A 12,174-nucleotide genomic window follows, 5' to 3' on the forward strand; every position below is an offset into this window, starting at 1 on the left:
CTTCTGTTCAAACAATCTCCAAACAGTACAAGTGAACTCTGTATGCACATACAAATCATAAATAAACACTCATTGTGGAATTGAATAATTTGCTCTTTCCATTGTTGCATTCACAAACTTCATTTTTACACTCATGAAGCCTGTTTCACTGCTTGAATGACACTGGCTGACTAGGCACGTATGTCTGTACGGCCCTCAGGCTAAAAGCCACAAAAAAAGGGGGGGGGGACCTAGTGCAGTCCCATGAGATCCATTCTACTGGTAGATGCAGCTTCCATGGCCAGCCTGCAATACATGACATTGTGAACACAGGAAATTTGACAGGAGCAATAAAAAATGTTGTAAATGGTGGGAAAACATTAATTCTGGGAATGTTAAAGGGAAATTATACCGTACTTCCACTAACACAATAGTGTTGCTTTACCTCTCAGTCTGCTATCAGTCTTATGCACTAGGGCACACAAACATAAGCAACTTTCATTAATAGTGCAGTGGTAGTGGTGGTGGTGGTGGTGATGGTGGTGATAACAATGATGGCCTGGTGCAAGTCCTTCAATTGGATGCCACTTCAGCAACTTGAGGGTTGCTAACCTACTCAGTTATCCAACTGGGGAAATGGCTCCTAGGGTTTAACCTGCAATCCAAACCACATATTACTTCTAGCGAATCTTCATGTTATTGAGAAGTGAAGCCTGGGTTAAAGGCAGACTGAATAAATCTGTGATCCAAATTGGATTCGAATGGAACACCCAGTATTTAGCAGTCTTTTTGTTGTACTTGTCTGTGACTCAATGTCTCCTCTATACTGTGAGTAACAATCTATCCTTTTCATAATACTGTCGTTATTACATCTCGGGTTTTCCATTGTTTGATTTTGGCAATATATACAAATATCTGAATATGTATACTTTGCAAATGACCGCAGCTGTATAGCAAAAGAGCATTTACCACTGGACCAGTTATTAGGGTCCCTTCCTCTTCCATTTGTACAGCATAGGAAGAATGACTGCCTGAATGTGTCTGTGCATGCTGTAATTAATTTTGGGTTTTCATTCACCAGGGGAAGGGGGCAAATTGGGGGAGGGGGGGGGGGGGGCACTTTGGTCTATCATGTATCATTTCAGTCTCAGTATATATACCACTGAACTGAGTATAATCTATTTATTTAGTTTTAAAAGGAACTCTAATAGATGACTGCCTGGAAATTATCATCAAGTGCTAAAAGAGCCTCGCAAAAAGATCAGATTGCAGGCTGCAGATTGCTCAACTTTCGCCATAGTGTGATTGGGTTTTGGATTTCACTAGAAAGGTCAGCAGTCCACCAAAAGCAGGAGGCAGCTACACAGAAAGCAGGGGCTGTGTGGTGTGGACTGGGTGGTTTTTTAGGTCAGAGGATCTCAGGTCTCAAGGAAACACAAAATGGGCTTCAGCCCCAAATGGTGCAGGTTGAACACAGGAAAAACATAGATCAAGGAACCATCAGTATAACAGTTGTAAATTGTCATAGTTGTGTTGGGAAAGCACCAGAGTTGGTGATTATATAGGACCAAAATGATTAGCATTAGAGAGTTTAGGGAGAAAACAAAGAATGGGAAAATAGGTTTAAGTAACAAAAGAAAGACAGCAACAAAAAAAATACATGATCAAGAGGAGACCTTATAGTGTGTGTGTGTGTGTGTGTGTGTGTGTGTGTGTGTGTGTGTGTGTGTGTGTGTGTGTGTGTGTGAGGATGTGTAAACTCGACTAAAACTAAAAAAATAACACAGGCTTGAAAGCTCATGAGGTTACGTCATTTTAAATGTGACTGTGCACACAAACCATTGCTTTGCAGATAATCGCCATCAGTCTTGGTTGTGAGATGAAAGCAGAGCTCACCATTTGCAGCATAGTAGACAGGATCGACTGTGGACCTCTAGTACAAAGCTGGATGGAGCATCTGAATCAGAGGCTCAGATGGTTCTGCGACGATGTAGGCTGCAGATTGCTCAACTTTCGCCATAGTGTGGTTGGGTTTTGGATTTTGCTAGAAAGGTCAGCAGTCCACCAAAAGCAGGAGGCAGCTACACAGAAAGCAGGGTCTGTGTGGTGTGGACTGGGTGTTTTTTTTAGGTTAGTGGGTCTCGGGTCTCAAGGAAACACAAAATGGGCTTCAGCCCCAAATGGTGCAGGTTGAACACAGGAAGCACATAGATCAAGGAACCATCAGTATAACAGTTGTAAATTGTCATAGTTGTGTTGGGAAAGCACCAGAGTTCCAAGTGCTAATAGAAAGTACTGATGTTCAAAATGTTATAGCCACTGAAAGCTGGATAAAGCCAGAGATAAGATCTAATGGTGTTCAGAAAGGATAGACTAAACACAGTTGGTGGTGGCATGTTTGTTGCTGTTAGAAGCAGTTTATCTTCTAGTGAAATCGAAGTAGATAGTTGCTGTGAGTTAGTCTGGGCAGAGGTCATTCTTGGAAACTAACCTCCCAGCTCAGATGATACAATTGCTCAAAGGATCAAAGAAAGCATGAGTATAATTTCAAACACGTATTTGACTCAAACAATTATAGTTGGTGGTGACTTCAATTTACCCATGACATGTTGGCAAAAATACATGTTGAAATCCAGAGGTATTCATAAAACATCATCCAAAATTGTGCTAAATGCATTCTCTGAAAATTACATTGAGCACTTAGTTCAAGACCCCACTCAAATTGTAAACAGTTATGAAAACACACTTAAACTCTTAACAAGAGATAATCCTGAGCTAATAATGAGCATCAAAATGGATACAGGGATTAGTAAACACAGGGTTGTCACAGTGTGACTAAATATTGTAGCTTCCAAATCCTCCAAAAATAAATGAAAAACATATGTATTCAAACAAACCAGATAAAAATTCACTTGACACCTTCTTGAGAGAAATTTCCACTCCTTCCAAATTATCAATGTGCCAGTAAGTGTAAACCAGATGTTGTTTGGATTTAAAGAAATAATATCAGCAGCAATTGTGAGATTTGTACCAAATAAACCAACAAACAGTGGAGCTGATCCCCCTTAGTACACAAAAGAGGTCAAAACACTGTTGCAGTATGGACTTCAATGTGAGATGCTTATAATAGTTTCCACAATGAAACTTTGCCTCAAAACCTAGCAGAAAATCCAAAGAGATTCTGGTTGTTTGTAAAGTATGCTAGTGGCAAGACACAACCAATGCCTTCTATAGTGCTGCTAAAGCAGAGTTTCTAAACACAGCCTTCTGAAATTGTTTCACCAAATAAGACAAAGTAAATATTACAGAGTTCAAACCAAGAACAGCTTCCAACATGAGTGACTTAGAAGTAGATATCCTCAAAGCAGTGAAGCAACTTAAATCACTTAACAAAAGCAACTCTTCCAGTCCAGACGGTATACCAATTAGGTTCTTTCAGAGTAGGCTGATGGAACAGTTCCATATTTAACAATCATATTATACAGCTGCTCACACTAAGAAAGATATGTATCCATCTTCTGGAAAGTTGCTCAGATCACGCCAATGTTCAAAAAAGACATTAGAAGTATCCTACTAAATTATAGGCCCATATTATAAGCTGATATGCAGCAGGATTTTGGAAAATATATTGTTTTCATACATTATGAATAGGCTTGAAGAGAACGATCTACAGACACACTGTCAACACATATATAGAAAACATCATTCTTGTGAAGCACAAGGTCTTTACTCACATAAAGTGTTGAGTCCTATTGAGGAGGGATTTCAAATTGATTCCATGTTTCTAGATTTCCAGAAGGCTTTTGAAACTGTACCTCACAAGCGACATGTAATCAAATTGTGTGCTTATGGAATATTGTCTCAGTTGTGTGACTGGATCCATGATTTGCTGTCAGAGAGATCACAGTTCATTGTAGTTGACAGGAAGTCATCAAGTAAAACAGAAGTGATTTCTGGCATTCCCCAAGGTAGTGTTATAGGCCCTCTGCTGTTCCTTATCTATATAAATGATTTGGGAGACAATCTTAGCAGCCATCTTAGGTTGTTTTCAGATGATTGTTGTTTATCATCTAGTAATGTCATCAGAAGATCAAAACAAAATTTAGAAAAGATATCTGTATGGTGTGAAAATTAGCAATTGGCCCTAAATAATGAAAAGTGTGAAATCATCCACATAAGTGCTAAAATTAATCTGTTAAACTTTGGTTACATGATAAATCAGTCAAATTTAAAGGCCCTAAATTCAACTAAATACCTTGAAATTACAACTACAAACAAATTAAATTGGAAGGAATACATAGAAAATGTTGAAGAGAAGGCAGAATGCTTAAAAGATGCAACAGATCTACTAAAGAGACTAGTTACACTATGCTTGTCCATCCTCTTTTAGAGTACTGCTGCACATTATGGGATCCTTACCAGACAGGATTAATGGAGCACATTGAGAAAGTTTGAAGAACAGCACATTTTGATTATCAAGAAATAGGGGAGAGATTGTCACTGACATGATACAGGATTTTGGATGGGCATCATTAAAACAAAGGTGTTATTCGTTGTGAGAGTATCTTCTCACAAAATTTCAGTGACTGACTTTCTCCTCTGAATGTGAAAATATTTTGTTGATGCTGATCAACATGCGGAGAAATGAATATCGTAATAAAATAAGGGAAAACAGAGCTCACACGGAAAGACATACATGTTCATTTTTCCTGCGTGCTGTTCAAGATTGGAATAATAGAGAATTATTGTGAAGGTATTTCAATGAACCCTCTGTCAGAAACTTAAGTGTAGAATGAGATTTTCACTCTGCAGCAGAGTGTGCACTGATATGAAACTTCCTGGTAGATTAAAACTAAGTGCTGGACCAAGACTCGAACTCGGGACCTTTGCCTTTCATGGGCAAGTGCTCTACCAACTGAGCTACCCAAGCATGACTAATGCCCTGTCCTCACAGCACTTGCCCACGAAAGGCAGGGGTCCCAAGTTCAAGTCTCAGTCCAGCACATAGTTTTAATCTGCCAGGAAGTTTCATATCAGCGCACACTCCACTGCAGAGTGAAAATCTCATTCTGGAAACATCCCCTAGGCTGTGGCTAATCCATGTCTCCGCAATATCCTTTCTTTCAGGAGTGCTAGTTCTGCTAGGTTTGCAGGAGAGCTTCTGTAAAGTTTGGAAGGTAGGAGACAAGGTACTGGCAGAAGTAAAGCTGTGAGGACGGGGTGTGAGTCATGCTTGAGTAGCTCAGTTGGTAGAGCACTTGCCTGCGAAAAGCAAAGGTCCCGAGTTCGAGTCTCAGTCCAGCACACAGTTTTAATCTGCCAGGAACTTCCACTTAAGTGTAATTTGCAGAGTATCCATGTAGATGGAGATGTGGATGTAGATGACTACATAACTGCATTGATGTGCAAATTATATTAAGTTTCTGATAAAATAATTTTGGTTATTGGGTCGCGTCATCATAACTACTGCTGTTTTAGTAGTGGCCCAAGACCCAAAATTATTTTACATAAAATTAGACTAGCCATGGAAGCCAAAAAACTTGTAAATTAAATTTTGATTGACCAGTATCTTCAAATCATTTACTACACATGCACACAATTAGAAGAAATGTGTCAACTATAATACCAAATATCCATGATTGTCATGGTGGCACTAAGCAAATTAATAGAGACTGTTGTTCTCACATTTATCAATACCTCCCAACACACAAATATTATTCACAACAGACAACTCTTATACCTGGTGTTAATCCTCACCTTAACCTAAGTTTTCCTCAACAAATTGTTATCTTTTTCACCATCAGCTGCTTAATGTCGAGGATGCTGTTAACTAATCAAACTGATAAAATAAGGAAAATCAAACAATCCAGGTTGGAATGTCAACAATTATGGAAAGGACAGATTGCTACTGACCATAAAGATGACATGTTCTATTGCTGTCAGGCACAACAAAAAGATTGTTTCACATTGAACTTCTGGCTAAAGGCCTCTTTGGCCAAAAGTTCCATGTAACAGTCTTTTCCTTGTGTCTGTCTGCAATTCAACATGTCATCCTTATGGTAAGTAGCAGTCTATCCTTTTCATAATTGTTTATAACATCAGCAGGTAGAATCACTCTTGCTACAGGTTTGCAAATATAAGCAAATGAACATAATGAACCAATAGCATCTCTCTCTCTCTCTCTCTCTCTCTCTCTCTCTCTCTCTCTCTGTGTGTGTGTGTGTGTGTGTGTGTGTGTGTGTGTGTGTGTATGTGTGTGTGTGTATGTGTGTGTGTTTGTGTGTGAGTGTTTTCATATGCATGCACTTGTACATACCATGGATCTTTCATTTTTAATACAGGTATCATAATAGACGTCTTACTCAAGCCACTGCTAATTCATAAATCTAAGTCACCATTTACATATGAAGGAAGTAACATGCACTTATCGTACTAGTTTGAAGTCTCAGTTAATATCGTACATTGTTGGTTAATCCTTATGCAATAAATATGAGATTAAAACTTTAGCCATCAGTGTTTATGAACAAGAGAACTCTTGTTACAAAATGAAAGTAGTTGTAACAAAAAATGTTGCTCAGTTGCAACAAATTGTTTAAAATAAAATCTTTAGAATAACAAAAAATGTCTAAAATATCATTGTAATAACTATTTTCAAAGATTTTTAGGGTATTCAATAGTACTAAATTAATAACAAGAAATAACAGAGTAATATTTCTTAATAAAACCAGATAACAAATCAAATTAACTTACTGTAGACAAAAGCTGTCTGCTGTCCAACTTCTGCACTGAACGTTCCTCCACAGATACGATCAACACATTGAGCTGGATATCTACGTCCAGCATTTACTGCACATGGTATATTAAGCCAGTCTGTTGTACATGCATAAGGCCCTGCACTAGCAACACGCGCTGGTATATTTGCAGTTGGACTTAATGTGTTGTCGGTTAGTGTGAAAGCATGAGTCCTATTGTTTACTGGAAGCAACAAGGAAAATAAATGTAATATGGGATCTTTGTATTATAATTCTTACACTGAGATGATGAATATCATGGTACAATGATCTACATACATGTAGACATCACATAAATAAGGCATAAAATGGCAGTCCATTGGCAAAGCTGTTATTTGTACTCAGGTGATTCATGTCCAAAGCTTTCCAATGTGATTATTGCCACACAATGGGAATTAACAGACTTTGAACATGGAGATAGATGCATGGGATATTCAATTTCATAAATTAGTAGATAATTCAATATTCCAAGAGCCACAATGTCAAGAGTGTACTGAGAATACTGAATTTCAGGTATTACCTCTCGCCATGTGCAATGCAGTGGTCATAGGCCTTCACTTAACGACAGAGGGTGTAACACCTCAACTCAGTTTACAGTGATAAAAGCTATAGAAAGAATAATTTAAAATTAAGAATAGAATTTTTAGAGCGGAAAATAGTGCAGAATCAGAGTTCGGTAATTGCAGATCAAAATTATAGAATATCAGCAAGTAGTTTAAAGTCTAAGTACAGCAAAGCCATGGAAGCTCCATCATGGAGAAGGCAGTGACATTAAACTCTTGTGATGAAAAACAAAACCTATAAAAAGGCCTGATCATCATTATTGCCGCCTTTTTTCCTTGATTGTTGCATTAAAGGGTAGGGAACCCGTGTCAGTCAGCAAGACAATAATTATATTGGGCTTCATTGTGTTAAGATTCATGATAAACTGTTAGAATATTACGGAGATTAAAAGTGATGTAGTGTACAATCTCTGACTGTTGGTAGCAACAGAGTATTATACTCAAATTATCTGCTGATACAAGTGAATTCAGAGGTACCGGTATTCAGATATTAATGTGTGAACTTTTGAAAGTGTCATGTGCCATTAGTTGTGAATCTGGATGAAGAGCACGTGCATATCGGCATTTGCAGACTATTTAGATTCCTCCAGGCTAGGAACCTTTTAAATAGACCATCATCCATCACCATCTTAATCCTTGAATATAGAGTGAAAGTGAAATACAAGAGTGTTGCACTTATTTCATTTACCCAGTACCAATCAGTGAAGGTTTTATGGAACCAAAGCTACTCAGGAGTAAGTCAGCACCATCTAGCAGAAAGTGTAGGCATTAAGTAACACGCTAACTGAAGTGAATGTTTATGTGTTTTACGGACTGCTTAATATGAAATTTTGTGGCTCTTTGACATCCCCACTCCCTCCAAAAGGTGGCGCAGGCTGTCTTAATCATAAAAGGGGAGAGTTTTAGCCGGGCAAATTACTAAATAAAAGTGATTTTTACAAGACTCGCAGTAATAGCAAAACACAAGGCCTGCACCACATCGGAGAGTCGTTGCTGTCACGTCGGGAAGTAAAGCCAGAAAACCTACCGACGATACGTATCTATGAGCAGACATCAACGTGGAGTACCTAAAAAGGGAACCACAAGAGAGTTGGGGATGCTTCAAGGGCAGCAGTGTTTGTGTTGCCAGTGCTAACACATAACCACAGAAATCAATGTGGGATGTATGATGAACTTATCTGTTAGGACAGTGCAGCACTAATGGACTATGGCAGCAAATGACTGATGCGAGTGCTTTTGCTAACAGCGCAGCATTGGCTGCAATGCCTTTACTGAGCTTGTGATCATATAGGTTGGGCCCTAGATGACTGGAAAACTGTGGCCTGGTCAGATGAGTCCAATTTCAGTTGGTAAGAGCTGATAGTAAAGTTCAAGCTTGCCATGGATCCCACGAACCCATGAAACAAAGTTGTGAAAAAGGCACTGTGCAGGTCGGTGGTGGCTCCATGATGGTGTGGCCTCTGTTTACAATGGAATGAACTGGGTCTTGTCGTCCAACTGAACCAATCATTCACTGGAAATGGCTATGTTCAGCTAATTGGAGACCATTTGCAGCCATTCACAGACTTCAAGTTCCCAAACAATGATGGTATTTTTGGGGATGACGATGCGCAACATCACCAGGTCACAATTATTTGTAATTTAACAATGGAAAATCCAGGATGGAATGTAACAATATTATGAAAAGGAAAGCTGCTACTCATCATATAGTGGAGATGCTGAGTCACAGACAGACACAATATAAAGACTGTCACAATATAGGCTTTCGGCCATCAAGGTCTTTATTGTGTACATGTCTGTCATCTGTTTTCGACAAAGGCCCTGATGACTGAAAGCTGATATTGTGACAGTCTTTTTGTTGTGCCTATCTGCAACTCAGCATCTATGCTATATGGTGAGTAGCAACTTTTCTTTTCATAATATTGTTATTTTTGATTGGTTTGAAGAATATTCTGGACAACTCAAGTGACTGATTTGGCCACCCAGATCGCTCCACATGAAATCCATCAAACATTCATGGAACATAATCAAGAGGTCTTGGAGGGTTTCAGTATATTCCTATATTCATCAACTGCAGTTGGTTTCCATTGTTCACGCTGTAAATTCTCTCCGAATAATATGACTGAATTGGAATTTATAGCTCCATGAACCAGCATTTTTTCCCTTCTTTGCTAAATCTGATTGAGAGGATGTGAGGTTGCAACTAAAGCAGGCCATCAGTAACTCCAAGTGAGATTTAATCAATACTGAAACCAGCAGACAGAGCTACTTCAAGTCATTTCTATTAAATCTTATTAGTACCCTCTCTGGCTGTTTAACAAACTTGCAAACTTGAAGATATTTGCTGTTGTGGGTGGGGGGAGAGGGGGGGGGGGGGGGGGAGTTGCAGTGGTCTGTGTGCTGTCAGAACTGCTATTCTTTATGTTTCCAAGTCTGTTACTGAAGCACTCATTTAAGTCTATGACCTGAAACCTCATTTCACTTTATGTGTATCTAGTTTCTCCTTCCTTCCTTCCTTACATTACACCTAGAGTAAAAACATACTAACTTGTAACCATATGACAGGCTCTTGCAAGGGTGCCCCTGGGCATCCTCAGCTCAGGTGCAGGTAGTGTCGGCTACCTTCCAGGCAGCCCAGTTCCATACATTCTGCACATACATGTACTACTTTGCATCCTTTCCTATGTATGTTTGGTTAGTGAATTATGGTTCCATATGCTATGGTCCAGCTGCATCACTACCCAAGAGTCAGCTTTCTTCCCACCCCTGCCCACATATGCTAGCCAGCAGGAACTAAAGCTGGAATAGCCTACCATATAAGGTTTACAAAATACTGACATTAGAAGGTCACTTTGGCATTCGACCACCAGATATTTCTCTTCACAAGAAGCACTGTCAGATATTCCTAGTTGACATGCAGTTTGTACCAAAATTTCACTACAGTGGTGATGCAGTCAATATTTCTGATAAATCACTGAAAGATATTCAGAAGAGGTTTTACCAATTTCTCAAGTAACACAATTGTGATATCATTCACTGCATGGTTGAAATGCAACCTTGATCGGATACCTGTGCTGGCATCCTTCACTTGTGACATTGTGCCAGTAGCCCTCATCTGTTTCTATGAATCATCTATTGTATCACATTCAAAGCCCATTAATTTCTGATAGGTTTCAGAATGAGTTTCCACAGTTTCCTCAATCACTTCAGATGGCAGAATGTAACTTCAATGTGACCTCTTGCCAACATCTCTCCCATACTTCCCCACCTGAATTAATACTCCCTCTCTAAAGACCTTCAAGTTGGCAATATGTTGAACTCTAACCTCACTTCTATCAGTTTTTTTAATGCTCTATCTTTCTCCCAGAAAAATGGTGTGACTAAAACACTGTTCAATGCTTGAGAAGTCACACTTTCTGTGTGTGCCACTGTCTACACCAAAGAAATTTGGAGAGGTCAGATATGCTACTTGACATGTGTGACATTGTTAATATAATCATGTTGAGATCTCCATGTCATCACCTGCTCTGTAAATTTAATCTCCAGAACTTTTCTCTTCTCGTATACTCAAATTTTTACATACAGTGGTGTCTGTGACCATCTGACATAGCTTTGGACCAGGGTTTAAATCTCAATCTGGCCATTATGGCATGGTTAATTTTCTTCCCCAGTCTTCGCAATACCAAGCTTGTGCTCAACTCTATCTCATACTTATACAAAAAGTGGACTTAAAACTCCATATCCCTATCTTTTTCAAAGTGTTCGTTTACATAGTTAGCCATTCTTTAATACCGGTAAAGCTTAACAGTACATCATCAAACCCTGGCTTTTGTATTTTCGAACTGAAGAGGAAGTCAGTATAAAAGTAGACTGACTAACACTCACACTTTAAAAATGTTTGGTCAGACTCTTCTTTATTTCATAGTCTAAATTTTCAAAACCTGAGTAGACAAGCATGGACATTATTAAAGAAACTAGGAAGTTGTGACGAAGCAAGTTGGGATATTTTTACTTTCCCTCTTGTTTTGCCATCTGCCTCTTTGAAATTCATTTTTTTGTATCTGGTTAACTAACACCATTAACATATGTGAGTATTATCTGCATTTTCATAAAAGAGAAAGGTTGGCCCTCAGTTTTAAAGAATATAACACCAGATCTAATTTTGTGCTTAGTTTTATGTATGTAATTGAGTTTCTAGTTTATTTTGATTATTCCAAGTTAATATCTTTCATTACAGAGTGAAATCAATAATTGTTTCATAACTTAAATTCTACTGTTGACTTATAAACAAATATAAATTCTGTATTAATTATAAACATTTGGAAGAACAACTAACAGTATTCTTGAAGTATTTATTTTTCTCTAATTGAAAACGTGTTAACAAAGCCAGCCCTTAATTAATTAGAAAGTAATTACCAGTTTTGTCAGAAGTATTATTTGTGTAACTGCATCTGTTAATTTCATCATTTAAACAGATAACTCGGCCCAACCTTTGTAGTAGAAGAAACTGTTAAAAGGAATGAACTTTTTGATGTATTCAGTTAATTTAGTGAGTTAAGTTTTAATTGTAATTTCTGTAAATTAAACTTTGAACAATGTGTAGTTTCAGCACCTGTTATACAAAGATATATAAGAGCCTGACTTTTGGTTACAAGTCATTCAGTCTGGGGCTGAGTTTCAGATGAACCTGTGTTGGTTAGAATGACAACAATGCATTAACTTAACAGTGAAATAAGTGTAACACAATTAGGCTATGTATTAAAACAATGACAGTGTCTGTTCAATACATAATGTAATATTCTGCAAGATTTGTGAACTGTATGGTTAGGTTTTTACTGCTC

At 38.3% G+C, this 12,174-nt stretch overlaps 1 protein-coding gene across 1 annotated transcript in view; it reads right to left on the reverse strand.

Annotated features, from left to right (window-relative positions):
• Positions 1–12,174, reverse strand: part of LOC124795587 — a 115,529-nt gene that overhangs the window by 18,814 nt on the left and 84,541 nt on the right. Inside the window, exon 7 of the mRNA XM_047259658.1 lies at positions 6,730–6,954. Within this exon, the coding sequence (XP_047115614.1) occupies positions 6,730–6,954 (225 nt within the window). The remainder of the gene's footprint in view (positions 1–6,729; positions 6,955–12,174) is intronic.

This window comes from Schistocerca piceifrons, chromosome 4 (genome assembly GCF_021461385.2).
Source record: "Schistocerca piceifrons isolate TAMUIC-IGC-003096 chromosome 4, iqSchPice1.1, whole genome shotgun sequence".
Lineage (NCBI taxonomy): Eukaryota > Metazoa > Arthropoda > Insecta > Orthoptera > Acrididae > Schistocerca > Schistocerca piceifrons.